The sequence below is a fragment of the Vombatus ursinus genome, unplaced genomic scaffold (assembly GCF_900497805.2).
Source record: "Vombatus ursinus unplaced genomic scaffold, bare-nosed wombat genome assembly UNPS02014817.1, whole genome shotgun sequence".
Taxonomy (NCBI): Eukaryota; Metazoa; Chordata; class Mammalia; order Diprotodontia; family Vombatidae; genus Vombatus; species Vombatus ursinus.
This window is the reverse complement of record NW_020954595.1, coordinates 10,886,147-10,910,557: the sequence shown is the minus strand read 5'-3', so window position 1 is coordinate 10,910,557 and position 24,411 is coordinate 10,886,147. Positions and strand designations below refer to the sequence as shown.

General features: G+C 45.7%; 1 protein-coding gene across 1 annotated transcript in view; it reads right to left on the bottom strand.

Moving 5' to 3' along the window:
• ELMO1 (engulfment and cell motility 1) overlaps positions 1 to 24,411 on the bottom strand; it is a 333,348-nt gene that overhangs the window by 133,495 nt on the left and 175,442 nt on the right. The window contains exon 16 of the mRNA XM_027835911.1: positions 1,397 to 1,533. Coding sequence (XP_027691712.1) covers positions 1,397 to 1,533 — 137 coding nt within the window. The remainder of the gene's footprint in view (positions 1 to 1,396; positions 1,534 to 24,411) is intronic.

The following is a 24,411-nucleotide window of genomic DNA, read 5'->3' as shown; positions in this document are numbered from 1 at the left end:
ATCCATCCATCCATCCATCCATCCATCCATCCATCCATCCATCCATCCATCCATTTATATGCTGTCAATGCCATTGAGATGCAGGCTTCTTGAGGCAGGACAGCACTTAGCTAGCACAGGACCTGGCACATCGTCAGTCCTTGAGAAATGCTTCTTAATTGACTCCTCACAACAACATTGGGTAATAGGCGTAAGTGTTGGCCATGGCATATCATCAGAGAGGGCTATTGGACCAGAAAGGGAGGTGAAGTGATTGTTTAGATGAATGAGGGATGACTGGGAAAAGAAGCTTAGAGCAGACTGAGTGGACCCCTGGGGAAGACTTACACGGGGAGCCAGGCTGGAATTTCACAGCTTGATATGGGTATTGGCTGCAATCTGCAGAGGTGGAGACAGTGTGCCCATCAGGGAGATCTCAGATCCACCCCAGCACTGGAGACAAGATCATGTATTTGCATATAATTTTCATCTGAATAAACTCAATTGGCACGCTGAAATTTGATTAAGGCTTACCTAAAGATTCTCATTTATTTTTAATTACTTCTGTTTTCATTACTTCTCATCCACCCAGAACTCTGGATACCTTGGACCAGAAAAAAGTGACAGATAGAAAGGAGACACATCACTGGAAGATGGAATGACCATGACCAAGAAGCATATCTGCCAAGGATAGGCACAGGCGGAATACAGAGCCACACCTGAGGACATGAGAGTCATGCTGAGTTGTCCCCCCGTCCCCATCCCCACTTCAGCACGAGCAAGGCACCAGGACCCTTGGCAGTCAGTCACACTCCTGCTGATTAGGCTAGGTCCTCAGAAGAAGCTGAGGGGCTGGGAGGTTGGGGCAGCCCCCTGAGAGCTACAGATAGAGAGAATGGATGGACTCCTGGCTCCACCCTGAAGCACATGATACAGTGTCCAACATGAGGAGGCAAGGAAGACTTACTTGCACAATCAAGGGCCATGAGACCTGTCTCTGAGACCTCGTCCCTCTTATAATGGGAAAATAGCATATCATGACCCAAAGGGAAATTGGCTCCGATGAAAGTACTCAAATATGTGCTATTCTGCTGACAGGCAGCAGTGGTGACCATGAACCAAGAAGGGGCACATTAAAGTACACACACACACACAATCCTACTCATCCAAGGAGAAATAAGCACAATTAAGGAGGCACAGCTGGCTGCAATCACTTAGCTTCTCTCTTCTTTCAGTGAAGCCCAAAGATCAAACTCTCCCACTCATCCTCTTCCTATGGAAAGGAGGACATGGCCCCTCTCTCCCATGGCCAAGAAGCAAGCTTGTCAAACAGCCAAAGGCTCTTCCAATGGCTCTTGGCTCTTTCATGGGCAGACACTGTACCCCCACCCCTTTGGATGCACCCCTCCCTCCTTGCCTTGTTGAAGTCTTCTGAAGTTGCCCTCATCTCCTTCCATGTCTTGTTCAGCAGCTGGATGCAGATGCAAAAGAATTCCTCAAAGGACCGGTCATGGGTGAAGAACATGGGATGAAAGTCGTTGCAGGTTTCACTGGCTGTAGAGAGAAAGTCGAGAGAGGAAAGAGTCAGGTTAGAGCAGGGCAGGGATGACAAAGCACCCAATGCGGGTGGTCTCAGAAATGGCCATGGGCTCTGGCACAAGTATCCATAGGTACTCCATCAAATTAGGGCCAGGAGAACAAGCCCAAGGACCATCAATCCATCTATCCAACCATCAATCAACCACCATTGATTAAACTCTTACAACTGACTGAGCCAAGCTCTGGAGACACAAAGGCAGGAGAGAACCAGTCTCTGCCCTGAAGGAGCTTACATTCTATCAAGAAAGATAAAGGTCCATAAAAAAGCAGGAACCAGGTTGCTAACTGAAGACCTTAGGCTGGTAATCTCGACCTTCATTAGCTTCAACTGAACAAGATGCTCAGCCCAGGGAAGACACATTCCAAGGGTTTCTACTTCCACCACCTTCCCACCCCTTGGAGTTGACTCCTAAAGGTTAATTTAAGAACAGCATTAGACCACCACCACAGCTGCCAACTTCCTTCTAAGCTGATGGCGTCCAGGAGCAGACAAGCCGTGAAAATTAACGTGTAGCTCATGGCTATCTTGTGGGCCTCCATCCGTTTTAACGAAAGCACAGTCCCTTCACATCCCCATCTGCCTTTTTTAATAATCCTGAAGCTTTAATCTCTTAGAGATAGAGACAGCTACCCTCCTGGGCAGACCCCCTCCATCATCAACAGCTCCCCCCATGTTAGCTAAATGACTGGCTTTCCCCTTTTGTATAATTAATTATACTTTTGCAAATGGCCTCCTTAATTATTTCTCCCCCATTTTCCTCCTCTTTCTGTCCCTGAGTTGGCAGTTGGGGGAGGGGAGAGAAGGGGAGGATGATACCATTCTCATCAGCCATCTGACGCCATTAACCATTTATTTTCATGCCCAGTTAACAGACATCCAGAGCCTTCCTCCTCTTTCCCTGGACCCCTCTCCTCCCATCCCAGCCCTACCTGCTCAAGCTGCTGCCAACATTACATGCATCTCTCTCTGAGCTCCACTCTCATTGCCAGCCTCCTCAGGACCACCCCCACCCCTTACCTGGACTGTGGCAAAAGCCTCTATATCGTCTCCCTGCCTCAGGTCTCTGCCCATTCTAATCTACCCTCCACACAGCTGCCAAAGCAGTTGGCCTCAAGCTCAGGCCTTTGAGCATCCTCTGCTGACCTTTCTCTATGTTGGATTTCCTTATTTCTGTAGGGGTCATTCCCCACATCGCCCCTCCCCCCAAGACACACACATACACACACTATAGAATGTTCACATAATCCTAACTCTACACCTGGAAAGGACCTCTGAACCCATCAGGCCCAGCCCCTTCCCCCTCCCAATTGTACAGATGAAGCATTGGAGGGATGTGGTTTTTGGAGAGCTGGGACTGTTTCTGCCATAGCCTCTCCAGCTCTACTTGTCGCTTAGTAGGCATTTAATAATTCTTTGCTTACCTGAAGCACTGTCAGACCATGCCTGCTATATTAACTTCTTAAGCACAGAATTTCCCCATACCCGGTGCTCAGCATGGCCCCGGTACAGCACAGACACATGGTATGTGCTGCCCAATGAACAAATGAATTTCAGATGAATGCTATCTCCTTTTACTTTTGAATTACCCATGTGTGAATACAACGGCCTGCGGGCCCTTAAATAATCAGCTCCCCTCAACCCAACAATACCAACTTGGCTATTTCCACAGACAACAACTTCTGAAGGGATCAAAGGGTCTGGGAGAACATACCTAGAGATTGCTGTAGGCTAAGTAGAAGGCAGAGATGAGCAGCACAGTTCACTGGGAACCCCCATCCCCCTTCCCAAAAGGATGTCAGGTTGAGGGGCAGAGTTTGAGAGGTGCGCAGGATGGAGGAGGAGGAGGAGGAAGACGCAAGGGGCTGGAATCCCCATGGCTGACAGAACCCAGGAGAAGACCCTTCAGGGGGAGGAGAGCTTCCCAGATGGGAGTCCTGGAGTTGGTCAAGGCTCCTCTGGAAGGCCCAATAGGCCAATGGAATGCTCAGTGAAAGGGGGAGGTGGGACAAGGGACCAAAGTCCATAGGAGGAGTTCCTAAGCTGGAGAGTCAGAGTCAAGCATGCCTGGGTGAACACCCTGCCCAGGGGAAGTTACAGGGTCATAGATTGAGAGCTAGAAGGGCCTTCAAGGTCATCTAGTCCAACAACTTCATTTTACAGATGAGGAAACTGAGACCCAGAGAACTGAAGTGACTCCTCGAGATCATACAGGGAACAAGTGGCAAAACTGGGTCCCATGATCCCAAATCTGAGGCTCTTTGAACATACTACAGTGCCCCTTGGCTGTTTCACATTACTTTGCTGCCTAAGATGGCAAATTTTTTATGGTGCTGGAATGCCAGCTGAGCTGGCGTTGTGCCAGGACTGCCGCCCCGAGTGATGAGCATGGACTTCCTGAATCTCAATTTTCTTCTCTAACAAATGGGGGGGTGCAGTTAAACGATTTGAGTCCCTTTCAGCTCCAACACTTGGAGCCCCCAAAAGTTGGGATAACCAAGCCTGCCCTGACTGACACTGCATTTCGAGGAGGATCCAGTGAAACGAGGTCCACCAAAGGGGTTTGACTGGGAGGCAGCAGACCAGTGGAAGCTGAGGTAATGGAGGAAGAGCACCGATAATCAAATGGCCATCAGTGGCTTCCCCCCAGCGTCTGATCCATCTGTTCCCATCTCAGAAACCAGACGGGAAGACCCTGCTGACACTGCAGGTGTTCTCAGGCAGGCGGCGGCCATGGGGAGGGGGACTTTCGGAACTGCTGGCCTGCAACACACACGGCTATTTGGGGAGCCCAGAGCTCAAGGCTGCAGGCACAGGGCTGTCAGTCACACTTCCATAAACACCAAATTTATAAGACCCCAGGAAAAGCCCTTAAAATCCTATTATCATCTGAGGGCCTGGTATTAATTACAGGGTTACAGCCTCTTTTCCTGGTTCAGCAGGAACACAGTAAGTAACTTGCTCTTTCTGTGGGAGGGCTGCTGTAAAGGGACTGATGCAAGATTTATGTGCCTAGCACAGGGTAGGAGGCTGACTAGACGAGTCCAGTGGGTAACAGGAAGAGAGGTAAGGCATTCCATCTCAAGGCCACAGTCACCAGCAAGAGCCCAGGTCTTTGGGTGGGGGCCAAGAAGGCTGGCAACCTCTCTCTCTCCATCGCTCTCTCTCTCTCTCTCTCTCTCTCTCTCTCACACACACACACACACACACACACACACATTTGGAGATCATCTCAGCATAACTGACTCACACCCATGCCTTCTGTCTATGAAGACTCCTTTTAATTTCCCTAATAACGGGAACATTAACACTCTTAGGAGTTATATATATCATCTTCTGACATAGGAATGTAAATTTAACTTTATTGAGTCCCGCATGATTATTCTTCCATGTTTACCTTCTTGTGTTTCTGGAATCTTCTTTTGAATGTCAAATTTTCTATTCAGCTCTGGTCATTTCATCAGGAATGCTTGGAAATCCTCTATTTCATATAATACCCACTTTTTTTCTCCTTAAGGATTATATTCAGTTTTGCTGGGTAGGTTATTCTTGGTTGTAACCCTTCTAAAACATCATATTCCAAGCCTCCCACTCTTTTAATACGGAAGCTGATAAATCTTGTGTAATCCTGGCTGTGGCTCCACGACATTTGAACTCTTTCTTCTGGCTGCTTGTAGAATTTTCTCTTTGACCTAGGAGCTCGGCAGTTTGGCTATTATTCCTGGGAGTTTCATTTTGGGCTCTCTTTCAGGAGGTGATCTGTGGACTCTTTCAATTCCTATTTTACCCTCTGGATATAAGATATCAGGGCAGTTTTCCTTGATAATTTCTTGAAATATGATGTCTAGGCTCTTTTTTTGATCATGGCTTTCAGGTAGTCCAATAATTCTTAAATGATGTCTCCTTGAACTATTTTTCAGGTTGATTTTTTTTCCCCAATAAGTACATTTTCTACTTTTTTCATTCTTTTGACTTTGTTTTATTGTTTCTTGAAGTCTTATGGAATCATTAGCTTCTACTTGCCCAATTCTAATATTTTTTTTTAAATAATTTATTTATTTTTAGTTTTCAACATTCACTTCCATAAGATTTTGAGTCAAGTTTTCTCTCTCCCTCTCCTCCCCTCTCCCCAAGACAGCATGTAATCTGATACAGACTCAACTTATACATTCATATTAAGCATATTTTCACATTAGCCATGATGTATAGAAGAATTAGAATTAAGGGAGGAACCATGAGAAAGAAGAAATAAAACAAAGAACAAAAGAAAAGGAGAGCAAAGAGTATGCTTCCATCTGCATTCAGATTCCATGGTTCTTTCTCTGAGTGTGGATAGCATTTTCCATCAGGAGTCTTTTGGAGCTGTCTTAGATCTCTGCATTGCTAAGAGGAGCTAAGTCTATCAAAGTCAGTCATTGCACAATGTGGCTGTTACTGTGTACATTTTTCTCCTAGTTCTGCTCATTTCACTCTGCATCAGTTCATATAAGTCTTTCTAGGTTTTTCTGAAGTCTGCCTGCTCATAAGTTCTTATATTACAATAGTATTCCATTACATTCATATACCATTCAATAATAAAACTAACAGAAATCATATGATTGTCTCAATAGATGCAGAAAAAGCATTTGACAAAATACCACTCCCATTCCTATTAAAACACTAGAGAGCATAAGAATAAATGGAGTCTTCCTTAAAATGATAGCATCTATCTAAAACCATCAGCAAACATTATATGTAATGGGGATAAGCTAGAAGCATTTCCAATAAAATTGGGGATGAAACAAGGGTGTCCATTATCAACACTGTTATTCACTATTGTACTAGAAATGTTAGCTTTAGCACTAAGAGAAAACAAAGAAATTGAAGGAATTAGAATAGGCAAATAAGAAACAAAGCTATCACTCTTTGCAGATGATATGATAGTATACTTAGAGTATCCTAGAGAATCAAGCAAAAAAATTACTTGAAATAATAAACAAATTTAGCAAAGTGGCAGGATATAAAATAAACCCAATTGTAATTTTTAAGGAATTATTTTCCCTAGTAAGCTTTTGCACCTCCTTTTCCATTTAGCCTATTCTACTTTTAAAGAATTTCTTTTCTTCAGTGAATTTTGTGCCTTTTTTTTTTTACATTAGGCCAATTCTGGTTTTTTAAGGTGTTATTTTCTTCAGTAATTTTTTGTGCCTCTTTTAGTAAGCTGTTAATTCTCTTTTCATAATCTTGCATTACTTTTATTTCTTTTCCCAATTTTCCCCCTATTACTTGTATCTCTTTCTTTAACTCTTTTAGGAATTTTTGCTGGCTGTGGGTCCAATTAACATTTTTCTTTGAGGTTTTGATTGCAGCTATTTCCACACTGTATTCTTCTGAGTTTATGTCTTGGTCTTCCCTGCCACTGTAATAGATTCTTATGATCAATTTTTTTTGTTATTTGCTCATTTTTCCAGCCTATTTCTTCACTTTGAGCTTTATGTTAAAGTTGGGCCCTGCTCATCTGGGGGTGGGGAGACACTGTCCCAAGCTTCAGGCTTCTTGTTGTTGTTGCTGTTTTAGAGCTAGTTCTGGGGATCTGTAAATTTTTGGTGGTTCCAAGGTTGTATGATAATGGGAGAGGTATGGTCACTGCTCTTCTGGTCTTTACCCAGGAAGGACTCCTGCTCCCCTCAAGTACAGCTGAAAGTACTTGGCACTGAAACTGAGACCAGTGCCCCTGCTGCCAATCCCCAGCATTCCTCTCCACCCTGTTACTGTGACCCAGAACTATTTACTGGCAAGAGATGTGCCCACCACTGCCAGTTGCACCCAGCACCAGCAAAGGGTCCCCTGGAATCTCGTGCTGACTATTTGTCTGACCCCCTTCCTGTCTTTGGGCTAAGAGCTCCCAAAGCTGCTGCTGTTGCCTTCAAGGCCCACACCTGGTGCTCTTGCCATGCTCAGGGCGTGTGCCCACCTTAGTGTCACAGACCTCTCCGGCAGACCTCCTAAGTTTTCTTAGGCTGGAAAATGTCTCCCTTTGAATATTTTCTGGCTCTGCTGCTCCATTTGATTTGAGGAGTTATTTTAAAGTTGTTTGCAGGGGAATTTTGGAGAGTTCAGCTGGGTCCTGGCCTGTACTCTGCCATCTTGGCTCTGAAACCGGTGACTTCAACTCAGTTTTGAAGGTCCCTTTGAATTCTTTTATGGGTTACTCAATGGTAAAGCTCAGAAGGAGAATTCCAAGCATTACTTCTCTCCTTCTACATCTAGATCAGAAAAAGAGGCTGACTCAGGTCCCTTCCTAAATGCTAATGTCCCACCCCCTTCCTGTCCATTAAAGGCTCTGAAAGATTGATCCCAAAATAATTAACTATATGCCAGAGAAAGTGATCTTATACCATTAGAAGATTTAGAACAACAATAATAACTCAGAGTTATACAATGCTTTAAGGTTAACAAAGCATATTACATACATTATTTCATTTGATCCCTATAAAAACCCTGTGAGAAGGTGCTATTATTTTCAAATGTATTTATAGATGAGGAAACTGAGGCTGAGGTAGAGAAGTTAAGGGACTTTCCAAGGTCACAAAACTAGGAAGTGTCTGAGGTAGGATTTGAACTTGGTTCTTCTTCACTTTAGGCTCAGCACTCTGTTCAACCCTGACCCCTTTCCCCCTCTATCACATCTTGTCCCAGGGGACTTCTTATTATCCTAACCCTGGCTGTGGCTCTGCCTCTGAGCCTTGAGAATACTGAATTCTGTTTCTACTGAGGATCTGTCTCTGTGCCCTTTCTGGGCTTTGAACCTTGCAAAGATGAAAAATAATACCTCACTTCTAGACTGCCCCTTCTCCTCCTTCTAGGTTAGGCTGCTAGATGCTGGCTGGGCTCCCTTGGACTACCCAGGAAACAGGTCTCTCCAGGCCCCATTTTCCACTAAAATGACTCATTGCCTTCTGCAGCTGTCTTCTGCCTACTGCACACGTGGCCAGGTTATCTTTGGTCTGTTTAGTGCGTCTGTTTTTGCTGGACTCAGAAGCATGTTAGATTGTCTCCCTCCTGGTAGAGCCCAAAGTCAGTGACTTTTTTTTTTAACCATCAGGAATGAATAATTAAAGATTAAGTCTTTTTCTTTATGAATCAGTAGATTTCAAGAGAAACTAAGCTACTAACAATTCCTGGAAAAGAGATTGAAAAACTAATCATAGAAGAAAGACAAATGAAAACAGCCCTAAGGTCCATCTAACCTATATAGAAAAGATGAGAATGCTCATTGTTGGAGGGGACGTGGGAAGACGGGGAAGACATTCAGCACTGGTGGACTGGAGGATGGATTGGAACATCTTGGAAAATACTAGGAATTATGGGGGAGAGAGTGCTAGATTGTTCATACCCTTTGACGCAGACAGCCTACTCCTGACTGAGTGGGTACCTCCAAGGGTTGTGGAGAACATGGAGAAAAACAACCCAGATGCACAGTGGTATTCACAGCAGCATGATCTGTATTCACACAAAAGATGGAAATGAAACATGTGCCTGATGACTGGGGAACAGCTGAAAGAACTCTGATGTATGAAAGTGACAGAATGTCACGGCCCTGGTGCAGATGAGAAGAGTGAGGCATTCTGAGAACTTGAGAAGCCTTGTGAGGAAGGAGAAGAGAGCAGGGTCAAAACGCTCAGACACACAATGATGCCACAAGGCACACAAACCTAGCCCTGAGTGGCCACAATCCTCTGGTCACACAAGCAGGTGAGGGTGGAAACAGAGCCAAGGTGAAGGCACATCCCTCTTTTGTCTTAACAATCAATAAAAAGTGTTGAGGGGAATGTACTTGGTAGCAGAGCATTTATGTTTTAGGGATTTTGTTACTATGTTATTAAATTGTGTAAGCATATGTACTTGTATACATATAGATCCACTTCTTAAAGAGAAAATTATATATAGCAGAAGTTCAGTTTCTTTTTCTTTTTACATTATTTTCATCCTGTTTTACCTAGATTAAGAGAAAACAACAGGAGTTGGAAAGCAGAGTATTTCTTTCATTATAATTTTTTACATAACTTTTCTAGGTCCAGGTAAGTGTCTGTCTCTCCCATTCAATTAAGAAGGGTCCTCCTCAAACCTCTATCTTGCTCTTTTTCATAGATTGATAAATGTTTTTGTTGAAAATTGTTTACAATAAATTTTTTTAAAAATATGCACAGAAACCCATTTGAGAGGTTCCACACTCTGTCCCCAAGTAGTGTGCAATGGTGCCTGAGAAATATGATGACTGAGGAAAATCTCAGAGTAAGAAAGGCAGCCATGGGGTCTCTGACAGACCCTCTAAGGGGCAGGACCATCCCCTCCCCCAGCCTGATAGGGTCACATTCCTCAGGAGAGCCTCAAAGCCAAGATGGCTTTCTAAAACTCAGACGGTGCAGGCATGAGACTACACCAGCCAGTGATGAAGAGAAAACCAGTGGTTTCCTAATAGCTCCATTCAAGAATGACTTTATTATATCATCTTTTAAAGCTGCGCACCGAAGAAATCATATCCAATGGTCCATTTAGAAATAAAGAAGAAAAGTGACAAGACAATGAACTGATTTGAATGTTCAAAATTTTAAATGTACCCACTAGACTGTGTTCCTTTTCCCCATTCCAATTTGGTAAGTGGGGTGAGTGAAAGAAAAGAAAGGGTGGTGGGAGTAGGAAGAAAATATGAATCACAGATATAACAGGAAAAGCACTTGACTTCCCTTCTCTTTTGTGCTCTGAAGCTCCGAGCTCAAAGAACTGCAGTTACTATAGCTGTAGTGATTCTATCAAGTTGGAAAGGCTCCCAGGATGGTCCCTGTAACAGACTGCCTGGGGAGGGAGGGCAAGCCTAGCTGAGGAGTGCAGGCAATGTCTTTACTAGCATGTCATTGGTCCCTCGGTGATGAAGTGTTGGACTGCAGCAATTGATCAGAGAAAACTCCAGAATGGCCCTTCGTCAGGGGCAGCCCCTTCAGCCTCCTCGGTGATGACGGCAGAATGGTGGAAAGGGGGCAAGCTAGCAGTAAAGAGCGTCAATTTTAGTCCGGCTATCGACAACAGCAGAAGCAGCCGTACATCGAAACGGGCATCTTCTGTAACAATAGCAATAATTCCTGAGTATGACAAAGTTAGTGATTTAGAGAGCTGGATGGGGCCTCAGTAGTCATCTAGTTCAACCCCTACTCAAGAGATCTCACCACAAAACACCACACAAACGATTCACCAACCTCTGATCGAAAGCCTTCCAGGAGGAGGACCCAGCACCCTGCAGGCAGCCCAGCCCTCTCAACGACAGCTCTGAACAGCTCTTTACATCAAGCCTAAATGCTCCTCTTTAGACTTCCACTCACTCTTTCTATTTTTACCAAAAAGGGTCAGACAGAACAAGTGTAATCTCTCTTCTGGGGGACAGCCCTTTAGATACTCAGAGGCAGTTCTCATATCTTCCTTCATCTTCCCCATTCCTGCACCCCATCTGAGCCAACTCTCCTCCAGGCTAGAAATACACTGTGCCCTCAATACACTGCCCCTGTATGAGGCCCTTCATCATCCTCATCCTCAGTCACCCTCTGACTGTTACATACCACTGTCTTTCCTAAAACATGGAGCCTAGAACTGATTACAAAACTCCAGATGGGGTCTGAGTAGGGCAGAGTGCCAGAAGCATGTGCTGTGCCATCTTGTATTGTGGGACTGCCAAGTTACTGGACACTAAGTAAGGGATGCCCTGCAGGCAATGGAAGATCAGAAAAGGCAAGATTAGACTGCCCAGCTGGGCAGTCTGAAGGCTACACTGGTCCCCAGCAAAGCCCAAGGATGAAGTAACGGTCCAAGGGGATGCTCTATGGTGGGCTACAGGAGGAGAGGAAAACAGCTGTGTTGGAAGAGATGAGGCTGGCTTGCAATCTGCACCATCAGATGAAGTGCCCCTATGAGGAGGGCAGAGCAAAACCAACGTCAACTTCCCCCACGCTAGAGGAAGATGCTGAGGGGAGATGCAAGCCCTTGGCCGGCCCCCTCTCAGGCAACTGCAGAGAGCCTGTCCCAGGTTGCTGCTGCTCAGAGGTGGCAGGCTCCAGCCTTCATGTGCTCCTGGTTTCCACCTGCTCCCTGGGAAACACTAACAAGCTTTTTATCAAGTTTGGATTGCATCACACCGCTTAAAATGGAATTTCCCAGGGATGTAACTGAGGGCAAAATGTTAGCTCCCAATTCTCCTCACAAGGACAAAATCAACTGTTCTGGGTCTGGGGCTTAGAGTCTGAGCATCACAGACATGTGACTCTTCAAGGGCCTAAGAGATCAGCTCCATCCTCTCATCTTGCCAAGGAGCAAGCTAAATGCTGATGTGCCCAGTGGCCTGTCCACTTCATATGGTTAGTTAGAGGGAAGATGGGATTGGGACTCCATTTGGAAAGATAAAACATTAATTTATTATAGATTATGCACCAATCTTTGGCTCATAAACAAAATTAATGGACTTTTAAATGGACTGGAGTATCTGTAAATAAGGACATAGGAAATGTCCAAGCACTGAAGAACACTTCTTCCTTCTCAGGTTTAAAACTGAAGTGGATTTTTTCAAGAAGAAAATCAATTAAACAAAAAGCATTTATTAAGTACCTACTATGTGTCAGCCAGCTAGATGGCATAGTGGATAGAGCTACAGAATTGGAACCAGGAACACCCAGTTTCATATCCACCCTCAGACACTTACTTTCTGTGTGGCTCTGGGCAAATCCCTTAACCCTGTTTGCCTCAGTCTCCTCATCTGTAAAATGAGAAGGAAATGGCAAACCATTCCAGTATCTTTGCCAAGAAAACCCCAAATGGGATCAAGAAGAGTCAGACAGGACTGAAAAACAACTAAACTTAACTGAGTGTGCTTGAGGCTGAGGACATGAGGCCAATGAATGGAAAATCCCTATTCGCTAGTCAATTCCTACTGTTACCAGTTCATGGAGCTACCTGGCACAGGGTTCAAGGAAAGGCTTTTTCTAACAAGATTCATTGAGCTTACAACAGTGAGGGGGTCTTATGAACTGATTCCTTTTAAATCTCATTTTAATATAAAGAACAAAGAATTAATTCTGCTCTTAAAAGGCCTAAATCTGTTTCTCCTTCACGTTCAGGCGGGCCGACCCATCGTGATTGGCCAATGAGGCCTTCATTAAGCTCCCGGGTGACAAGCCTGTACCTCGATGTTGTCTTTCAATTACCAGAAGCAATCACTTGATCCGCCTGTGTAAGTTCACAGAGGACAAAACATAATTGGAAGATGACAACTCGTCCAAGGACCATTTCTTATTCCAATAAACATAATGACACAAAGCTGGTGAGGATGAGGACGAGCTGGCGAGGACAATGATGAGGATAACAGGAAAAACACACAGCCAAGCTGCCCTCTCTCCCTCTCTCGCGGTACTTCAGTAATGGGTGGGGCCAACTGCAAGTCGACCAGTTTTGCCATGGACCTGAACACGCATGACACATGTGATGCCAGCCAAGATGGCGGTTCAGGAGAGGGATGAGCACCCATTTAAGTGTCCAGCATACATCACTTCTCAGCACGTTAGGTGAGTGTGCCTTTCCTGCATGTCAAGTTTCAAAATGCTATTATGAAGGGCTTAGTATAATGGAAGAAGATCTAGGAGATTTGGAGCAGGGTGGGGTTGGGGGGCTGGGTTTGAATCAGGAGACTGAAGACCAAATCCCACTTGGCATTCACCATTTGGCCAAGGTTGCCTCCTTCCTCTGTCTATAAATGGGCATAATAATATCCTCACAGGGTGGTGGTGAGGCTCAAAGGAGGTTATCTATGTCAAACACCTTGTAAACCTGAAGGAACCCTGGAAATGTGAGTCTTTATTATTTATTTAGGGGAGGGCTGCTGTCACATCCCAACAGCAGCCGCTGAGCCTGGCAACGTGACTGATATCTGCAGGTCTGCATCAAAGGTAAATCAGGGGGTTGGCCTCCCTTTCATCTCTGTGAGGCATTAATTGCCTGGAATCATGGAAGAGAAACGTTGCCTGCCTGAGTGCTTGCAGCCTTTGAACAGGCAGGCTGGCGCTGGGGCCACTGGTGGATGTCGGCCACGACACCTGCCCAGTGAGAAGTCTCTGTCACGCTGAGCCACAGGGGCTTGTGGCCCAAAGGCACATGACTCACTGGCCTGATGCCTGCCGAGTCCAAGGAGGACAAGGTCATCCTGCACCATGGGCAATTCTGGAAAAGGGACAGGTGACCTCTGGCCTCCTATTAGTCACACATGTGACTACAGGAACCATGGCCGTAGGCCTAAAGCTCCCAATGGACAGATGAACATCTTTAGAGTGCTTTCAAGTTCACAAAGCTATTAATATATGCTAATTTTACTTACCCTGGAAGTCCCCATAAGTATTATTGGCTCCATTTTACAGATCAGTAAACTAAGGCAAAAGTTGCTTGTTCCTGGTCACACAGCTCGTCATCAATCAATCCATAAGCATTTATTAAGCACTGACTGCCTGGCGCTGTGCTAGTCCCTGGATACACAGAGACAAAAATGAAACACACAATCCTTCCCCTCAGGGAGCTTACATTCTGTTGGATGAGAAAATACATACATATTGAAGAACATTCAAAATATAAGGAGAGATCCTGGATCTGTACTTTCATCATTTCTCCAGGGCACTGGAGAAGGTCCAGCCACTAAGATGGGAAAGGAAGGCTCAGGGAATTGGATTATTCCATTCCCAGACAGAGAACAAAACCAAAAAAAGCACAAAGCAAATGCTATTTTCTTTTGTAAACTGTTAAAACAAACCCCAGTACCTGAGTCTCTGGACAGCAGTACACGAGAAAACAATGCTTGAAAAATCAAAAGCTCTGAGACCTTACTGAGTATTCACCGGACCTCAGAGGATGAGTTTACCTAAACAGCCTGGTTCCTAACTCACTGAGGTAGCAGCAGAAGAGGGTGAGCACTGTACCTTGTCCTTGACCTTGGCTCTCCCTTGTGATGCCAACAAGTCGCTTTTATCGAGTGATAAGCCCTGAAGCCTTCCTATGACCGACCGCTGTGGTTTGCTGGGAAAGGGAGAAGTCTAGCCATCTCTGTCTGAGAAAACTCCCCCTGCTCTGGATCCTGTCTGAACAGATGCTTAACTGCAGGTAATTGCCTGAAGCATATATCATCAATATCTGTTGTAATTGTCTGTACTGTGTATCGCCTCGATCTCGTCAGAACAGAAGTTTCTGAAAGATGAGAATGTTCTTATCCTCATGCATTCCTGTACCTTGTTAGTATGGCCAATCAGAAATCAGCATTTCCTTGGATTTTGCTGCTTTTCTGTATCAAAGAAGGTCATTAGAAATTCAAGTCAGAGATCTCTTTTTTCCTGTCTCTGTCTCTGTCCATCTCCATCTCTCTGGTTAGCCTGATACTACAAGCCAGAACTCTTTTCTCCAGCCCCTGGGTGTTCTGCTCGGGTAGTAGAACATTATGAGCACAGAGTTGAGAGTGTCATTGGGGAGATACCATGAATAAAGCATTGCTAAAGGGACATCAGTCTAATAGGTTAGAAGAGGCAGGGGCTGAGGGGAGGGCGATCCAAGCTGGACAACAGGCAAGGTGTGAAGGGTATCCGTCACAAGGGCTACTTGGACTGGCCAACTTCCTCGTGAAAAGGAGAAGCAAGGTTAGAGCATGAGTGGTGGACTGGGATATGGAGGAGGGTTGGTGGGGCCAGAGGCCAAAGGGACAGAAGAATAATTTTCACAGGAGTGAGGAAGCAGGAGGGATGGCAGGAGGTCATGAACGGAGAGAAAAATTTCAAAGTTAGAAATCCCGGATCGTACATGTTCAGGTGGTCTGAGTGCAAGGCTCTGAACACCCGTCTGGGTCACTGAGGGTGAGTGGAGAGAGAGGTCACGGGAATGGAGGCCAGATGAATGGGCACATGACAGTATTCCGGGGAATGTCAGAACATAGATTGAAATCCCCAGGTATAAAGTCAGAGAATTATAGAATCTGGCTGTTTGCTCTGCAAACACTGATGACTGCTGCAGGTGGCAGCAGGGGAGAGTGCAGGCCAGGCATCTAAGCTAATAAATCTACGGATAAAGAGGTCCTGAGGACCAACCATAGCCCTCACGAGAAGCCAGCTCCGTAGCTTTACCCAGAGATGGCGGCAGATGAAGCCCAGCCAGAGCAGAGACCACATACGGCCCAGGCCCTCAGCATTCATGGAGGTGAAGGCCCTAAACACTCTTTATCTCAAATGTAAGATTCATTCAGAGACTTTGGTCCTTTCCACCAACCCCAAATTTGCTCCATTAAAGCCAAATCACCAGAGGAATTTCTGAACATCACTGCACATGTTTCTCTGGACTCTCTGGCGTCCCCTCCCCCCTTCCCTACACAAGGGGACCCTGGGGGATGAGGAAGGTGGGCGGCTTCCAAGACAACAGAGTAAATGGCTCAGACTTCTTCCTCTGCCCTTGTTTTGTCTTCTCTAATGATCGATGTGAATGGAAGCCAGACACCAGGCCAATGGCCGTCACTCTCAATGCCATGATTGGGCATTCCGTTCTTGTCAGAAGGTGTGTATCTGGGTGTCACAGGAGATAGTGCACTATTCTGGTGAACAAGCTTCAGGATGGGAAAGAAGAGAATGATTGAACTTGGAATTATTAGATGGTGACTGAACCAGAGGGTAGGAGAAAAGCTGGAGAGACCTGGAAAGTCTGAGTCCATCCTCCTCACCCCCTTATTTTACAGATGAAGAAACTGAGGACCAGAAAGGGACTGACTTGTCCAGGGTCACCCACACAGGAAATATCTGAGGAAGGATTAGAACCCAAATCTTTTTAATCCAAGGGTAACACTCTTCCACTATGTCAAGTAGGCAATACTCTTGCTGATTTTTGGATTTCAGCAAATAATCTATGGATTAGAAATGGAGGATTCAAACTGAGGAAGTTTAAAGCAGGACAGTTAGATGGCACAGTGGGTAGAGCTTTGAATTTGAAGTTAGGAAGATCTGAGTTCAAATCTTGCCCCAGAAACTTGTTGGCCATGTGACCCTAAGCAAGCCACTTAACCTCTGTCTGCCTCAGTTTCCTCAATTATAAAATGAGGCTAATAATAGCCTTGACTTCACATGGTTGTTGTGAGGATCAAATGAGATAGTGCTTTGTAAGCCTGAAAATGCTGCATAAATGCTCGCTTATAATGAGGGGGAGGGAGGGGAAGCTTTTTTTCTTAGTATAAAGATTTCACTCTTTCAAGAAGTTGTAATTTCCTCAATGTGGGTATTCCCTCTAGCAGTGTAAATCATGACCCTCTATGACTCAGTAATATGGAATCACAGAATCTCAGAGCTGGAGGGACCTCAGAAACCTGTAGTGCGATGAGTTCCCTTACACTGGTCCTCTCTACCCTGCACAGAGCTGGTCATTCAATTATGGCCTGAAGACCCTCCCAGAGCATCCCACTCTCCTGGGGGTGGGGCAGCTCGAGCTGCTAGGGAGCTCTTCCTCACATCAAACTTGACCTTTCTTCTTCCCAACTTCTCTCTATCACCACCAGCTGTATCCTCTGAGGCGGACCCTAGGCATTGACTCCGCCATTTTTATTCTGCCCTTTCCAGTCCAAAGATCGTGCCCCTCAGCAGAGAAAGCGTAACAAAATCAGTACTAGCAGCTCTGGGGTCTGTTAGCATGAGCTCATATACCAATAGCAGTGATTCTCCTCTCTCCTTCATCCTCCTCTTTTCCTCACTTTTTACAAAAACTAAAAACAAACAAAAAACCCAACAACCACAAAAAATGTGTAGAAACAAAATCGTCCCACTACACAAAAACACAACTGCCCTTTCTGTCAGCACCTGCTTTCTCTGGACAGCTCCTTCAGTGTTTCTGAGGTTATTCTTAGACAACTGAATCATGCATTTTGCACCCTGCTGTCCTGCATGCTTAGGATGCTTCTCATCTTTGCCCCTGCCTCTGAGGATCCCTGGCTTCCTTCAAGGCTCTGCTCCGATGCTACACTCTGTGGGAGTGGTCCCCTTGCCTGGTCTCCTAACCTGCTGGTGCTTCCCTCACAGATCACCTTCCATCTCCTCCATAGGCAGCTTGAATTGCTCTACATGTTACATGTGCCATATTGCATGTACACAGACTGAGTACATATTCCTATATATGCAACAGAATTTTAATGGACCGATAGCTTGGAATTTGGAGTTCAGACGGACAACAAGCATGAGAATGATTTGGGGCTGTTTCCATCTTTGAGCAGGAAGATGAAACTAAGTCATGCCCTGGACGTCTTAGAGACAGTTTTTGAGAGAGGCTAAGAGAAGAAGGGAGATCTCAAGAGCTGGGCCATCAAGAATTGACCACACAGGAATAAAAGGGAAGGAGAAAGAGTAATTAGGCCTGTCCTCCACCTCTGGGAGGGCCATTGGCCTCTCTGGGTGTCTCAGAGCTCCTGATGATGCCAATGGGAAATCCAAGTCTCCCAACTTTGAATGTTCACCAAGTCATCTTCTGGGGAAGGTGGGGATGGAGAGAGGGCATAGAGGGGTCTCTTTTTCTCCCAAGTGATTCCATCTCAAGGGCTTGGCAAGAGTTACTCTACCCAAAGCTGGTTGCTATTGGAATTCTGGACTCTGGACTGGTCAGTGTTTTATTCAAGTCCTACAAGGTGTGACTGATATTCTTCAACCAACCACAAGACATTTCCTGTGTGGTGCCATCTGTTTTAATTAAATCCATACCTTGTTTACTCCTTTGAGTGACTGACAGATTTAATAGAGGTGTCTAGGCCTTGTCCAAGCCAAGTTTATATCTTTGATTCTGTAACTCAATGAGGTGAAGGGACTCAAGTACAGAGTATCCTGTGGGTTCTATTAACAGGGGTTGAGGTGTATTGGCCTCTTACGTAAGACATGTTGTTTCCCCCATCAGAATGTCAGGTCCTTGAGGGTAGAGACTTTTTTGGGGGAGAGGGAATTTCTTTGTATCTCCAGGGCTTGGCATAGTCTTGGTCAACAGTTAAAAGTGTCTAATAAATGCCTGATGATTTATTAAAAATGGTTCTCTCTAAGGGATGTAGATTGGTGACAAGCATTTTTTCCTCCTCCCTGACTCTTTTTTTTTTTTTTTTAGTTTTGGCTAGGCAATGGGGTTAAGTGACTTGCCCAGGGTCACACAGCTAGTAAGCATCAAGTGTCTGAGGCTGGATTTGAATTCAGGTCCTCTTGACTCCAGGGCCGGTGCTCTATGCACCATCGCCACCTAGCTGCCCCAACCTTCATTACTGATATCAAATGTAATATTAATGCCAGTCTTACTATGGTGCCCTCAATTTGAGGAGTGGCGACTTCAGGTGGTGCAGAGAAAAGTAGATGCTGCCTAAGGGATTGCACATTGGCGGGTAAGGAAAAGTTTCCTACCCCAGAGCTGACTCAATGCAGGAAGGGCTTCTCCAGGAGAAAGTGGCTTCCTCCTCACCAGAGGTCTGCAGAGTCTGTGTTCTGGGACAGGATCCTGGTGGAATTGGGGAGATGGGGGTTCGCCCGCCATGTTCCTTTAGCACCAGCCAAGACTGTGGCAAACAAGGCGCTGGCGGCAACAAGCTGGGGCAGGGGGAGTTCACTTTGCTGTAGTTGGACTGACCTGAGTTGACTGTGGGCGTTTGGCGGGAGGACTATAAAAGCAGTTTTTAGGATTTTGGCGGAGAGCTCACGGCCCCAGGGAGCTTCCCTGCCAGTAGCTTTTATTTGTTTTTATCTTCACAAACTGCTTTTTAGACACGTTGAGAATTGTTTCTACTTGAGCATATTGGAATATGATTTGAATGAAAGGAGTTGGTTTGAATCCTCAGGCTCAAGGGATCCCTCTGCACCTGATATGGAAGAGGGTCTCTGGCCAGTTGGTCAGCCCTGGGAAAGTCATGCTGGAGGTCATGCTGGAGGTCATCTATTGGTCCCATATGGACTAGAAGGATCCTGAGGTTTGGTGGTTCTGTGGTCAAACAATCTAGGGTTGGGAGGGAATTGGGGGGTTATCTAGTCTAAGCAGCTCACTGACAGATGAGGAAACCAAGCCCCAGAGGAGGGAAGGGAAGGGCCCAAGGTCCTACATGTCAGAGAGTAAGCAGTAGAGCCAGGAATCAGCCTGAGCATCTCAAACTCCAGAGGCAGGGAGGGCTCTCCCCAATATCTCTTCCCGTAATCCCCGCTGAACTTCTTTACTTCACCCTCTTTTTCTCTGAATATTTTCCTAAAATATGTTAGTCCAATTTCCCATCTCAGTAAATAAAGTGAACAAAACTGAATCTGTATTGGATGATGGAGACTCTTAGAATCCTTACAAATTTTATTCTGAGCTCTTATTATTATATTATTGAGGCAAAAGGACAGATTGTATGCGGCTGGTCTCACAGCATAGCAACAAAAGTCCACACGTAGGACAGTTCCTTTCTAACCGAAGTCCTATTGACACCTTGCCCTACTATGCGCTGATTCCTTCTTGTGAGTTAATTACTTCTCATGAAAGACAAGAAAAAATCCAGTTAATTATAGGCCCTGTTAAGTTGGGGTACACTTACCTTGGGGTTCACTGTGCTAAGATTTCTAGGCTGCTAAGTACCATAAGTGGAGACAAAGATCAGCTCAAATGTTGCCTCCTACATGAATCCCCCTACCTGATCCCCCTGCCAAACTGCCTTGTATGTACTTTGTGTATGGTTTACATACGTTTATATGAGTAAATAGTGTCTATTCTAATAGAATGTAAACTCCTTTAGTCACTGTATCCCATGTGCCTGGCATACAGCAGGTACTTAATAATGCACATTGGTTGGTAACTTTCCACTTTCCAAAAGAACCTGCTTGTTTCAGACTCCAGGGTTCATTCTGCCTCTCCCAGGTCAAGCTGATTACCTACAATCTCATCCCCATGTAGACTGACTCAGTGTTTGATACTCAACCCCCTCTTAGCTTTCCCAGTTGCTTTTCCCTTCTGATTGGAGGACCAGAGGATACAGCAAGAAACTCTTCCCAATGCCTTCCTTTAGAGAGGGATGGGATCTGAACCTTCCAGGTACCTCCATTTTCCATCCGCAGCTCTGCTTGGTTTCAACTTCATGGAACATCACGCCCTGCTCTGGGCACCCCTGGATGTCCCTCCCCCATTCCAGCTTCTTTCATTAGACTGTAAGCTCTATGAGGGAAAGAACTGTCTTTCTTTTCCTTATTTGTACCCCTGGTACTTAGCATAGTGCCTGACACATAGTAAATGTTTAATAAGTGTTTGTTGAATTAACTATGTGTGAAAGCCACATGGAAAAGTTTGCCTCAGTGAAATACAGAAGGGTCCCCTTCTGGGAGCCAAGATGGCGGAGTAAAAAGGTAGTCGCTCTCACCCTACCCTATCAACCTCTGAAAACCCAGAAAATATCACCCCAGAAAAAAAAACCCTGGAACAGCTGAACCAGAAGAAAGACGGGGTGCAGCAGTACAGTAGCCCAGGTAGCTAGAGGGATTAACAGGAAAGGCCCCTCTTACCCTGCGGGATGGGAAGCAGTACGAAACAGGAGTCGCCCAGCCAGCTAGTGGAAAGACTCACGTTAGCATACCAGCAGGAGATTCTGGTGCCTCGGCATTCTACAGCAAACGGGTCTCCCAGTGCTTCAGCAAAAATAAGGGAAGCAGCACTACAAAGGGCCCCAGGAGGATAAGCACCCGGCAGCATTCGTCTGAAAGGAGCTGAAGAAAGCAACCTAGAGGTGCCAAAAAGTTTCAGCCTTGTTGATTCCAGCCTAACACCAAGTAAGCTATCAGAACCCTACAGCCTCCAACTGCCAACCAGGAGGAGATCCCGAAGTCCAGGTGGTCGAGCAGGCAAATGCCAACAGCTGTACCTCCGAGTGCCTCAGTGAGGGTGGGGTAACTGGTGGAGACCAGCTCAGAAAACCACCAGGTGCCTCGGCATTCTGCAGCAAAGAAGTCTCCCAGTGCCTCAGCAGAAATAAGGGAGGCAGCACTGCAAGGGGCCCCAGGCAGATAAACACCTGGCAGCACTTAGCTAAAAGGAGCTGAACAAAGCTAAAGGAAAGGAAAAGCAGGCAACCTAGATTTACCTGAAAGTCCCAGCCTTGTTGATTCCAGCCCAACACCAGGTAAGCTGCCAGAACCCTACAGCCTCCAATTGCCAACGTAAGAGGCCCCAGCACACAAAGCCAGCGACCAAGACCTAGGCTCCCAACACAAGAAGCTTGGGTCAGTGCCCTCTGCTCCCCAGCAGGAGAGCTTAATCTCTTTAAAGGCCAAGGAATAAAGAAACACCATGAGTAAAAAGAAATGTACTATAGATTCCTGTTACAAGAAGAGTGAAGATCAAGACAGAAATTCTGAAAAGGACAACACTGTCATCAAACCCACATCTGCAACATCGAAAGGGAATATGAACTGGTCTGAAGCCCAAAAATCCTTCTTAGAAGAACTCATGAAGGACTTTAAAAGTCAAATGAGAGAGGTAGAGGAGTCCTTTAAAAGTACAATTGGCCAATTGGAAAAAAAAGTACAATGAAGAAAATAAATCCCCTAAAAATACAATTGACCAATTGGAGAAGAAAGTACAAAATCTAACAGAAAAAAACAATATGTTAAAAATTAGAATTGAACAAATGGAAACTAATGACTCTAGGAGAGAGCAAGAATCAGTCAAACAGAAACAAAAAAATGAAAAAATAGATGAAAATGTAAAATACCTCATGGGTAAAACAACTGACCTGGAAAATCGATCCAGGAGAGACAATTTACAAATTATAGGCCTACCTGAAAGACATGATGAAAAAAAGAGCCTGGACGAAATACAGAAGGGTAAATAGGGTTAATCAATTTTAAAAAAAATCTTCTTACGGAATTTTGCATTCCCCACAAAGGTATAAAGGTGTGTAATAAAGATTTTTTTGTAATTTGTAGTTCAGAGGAGCAAGTATTTTCTCCTAGCCCTGAGAGATTCGGACTTCAGGGATCTCTGACCTAGAAGTGAGCTGGAGTCATGGCCAGGAGTTTTTAAAGAGACCAGCTAGGATGTGAGAGAGGAGAGGGAGGAACAGGAACTACATTCCCAGAACCACGTAGGACTCCTTGAGCTGAGCTATTATGAAACGGTAATACAGGGGCAAGAGAAAAAGAGGAAGCTGAAAGGAAAGCTGGATTGTGGCAGAGGGAGATGCCAAGGTGGACCGTGGGGCCCTTGGGTGCTGAAGCAGAGGATCTGCCCGAGGCTGTAGCTGATGCTTGTCTCTCTCAGATCTGAGGATAGTTCTGAAAGGTGCGCTGTTCCCAGTTTCCCCCTCCCAGGCCTGGCCGCTAATAGCAGCTATAACATACACTTTGCTTGCTTCTTTTGCTGAAGCATTTCCTAGTTCCTGGTGTTTTCTCATATGTAAAGAAGCCAGGAGTGAGCTGGAAACACCCAAATGATGAATGAGGGCTGAAAGCCAAGCCTCTTTCTGAATGTTAGGGATTTTCCTCACCAGGGACTCTGAGCTACCGTGATTCCCTCAATAATGTTTTGTCCATTATGAAGCCTGTACAATTGCAGAGAATGGGACCCTGTGGGTCTAAGGTAAGTATGGAAGGCAGCTAGGTGGCACAGAGGAGGAAGTACTGGCCCTGGAGTGAGGAAGCCTCTTCTTTGTGAGTTCAAATGTGACCTCAGACACTTAGTAGCTGGTGATCCTGGGCAAGTCACTCTGTTTGCCTCAGTTTCCTCTTCTGTAAAATGAGCTGGAGAGGGAAGGGACGAACCATTACAGCATCTCTGCCAAGAAAACCCCAAACGGGGTCACGAAGAGTCGGATGTGACTGAACAGCAACGAGATAAGAATGAGCCAACGGCTATGGCGAGGCATGGCTCAATAAACCTCCAGCTCCCTAGGTGAGAAAAGAAGGGAGAGGAAAGGTGGAAACATGCAGTGCCTAGTTGAAACTCAGGGCGCTTCTCCTCCAGAAGGGAAAAGGGAACAGAAATTACCAAGCACCTTCTGCCACAAAACCCACAGGGGTTACGCATACATCATTCCACAATGGGACCAACTGGAAGGGAAAACTCAGATTCTTGATATGAACCTTGATGTTTCAAGCCAAGGGTCAAACTGTGACTACATATAAACTCTATTGTTGGGTCTTACTCCTTTCTTTGCCCACAAGCAAAGAAACTGCAGGAGATACGGGATGTGGGCTTTCCCCCCACACTCTGCCTGGATTTCAGAGTGTTAGTCATGGAGAAACAAACAAGAAGCAGGCTTTCCTCCCTAGACACATTGTCCACTGGATTCCCCTGGGAGGGAAACGTGAAAGATGGGGATTCCAGAAACGTGACCCCAGTGGAGCGCAAGGCACAGGACAGCCACTAAGACTCAATCACATTCCAGCTCTTTGGAATGGAAACTAGCCTGAGCTTTGACATATCGAGAAGCCAGCACATTTTAGATCTGTCTGGGATATAAATAACTGCCTGTCCCACCTTCAGAGACAGATAGTAGACGGTGATACTGGGACCGGGAAGAGATTGATGAGCACTGGGAGCACAGGCAGGATGATTGAGGACCCAGTAAGGATTGGGCTCGTCTTCGAGGGCAGGTCCCCACGGATGCTGGCAGTCAGGGCCTCATCTTGATGATGTTTTGGGGTGCTCACGCCCCTCCCCTCCCCAGGACAGCAGCAAACAGGGAGGGAAGGCTGCTTTGGTGAACAGAACCTTCTGCCCTGCAAGTGCCTGCCTCTTCTGAGCAACGCAGTCGGCTGTGACTGCAGCTAAGGGCTGAT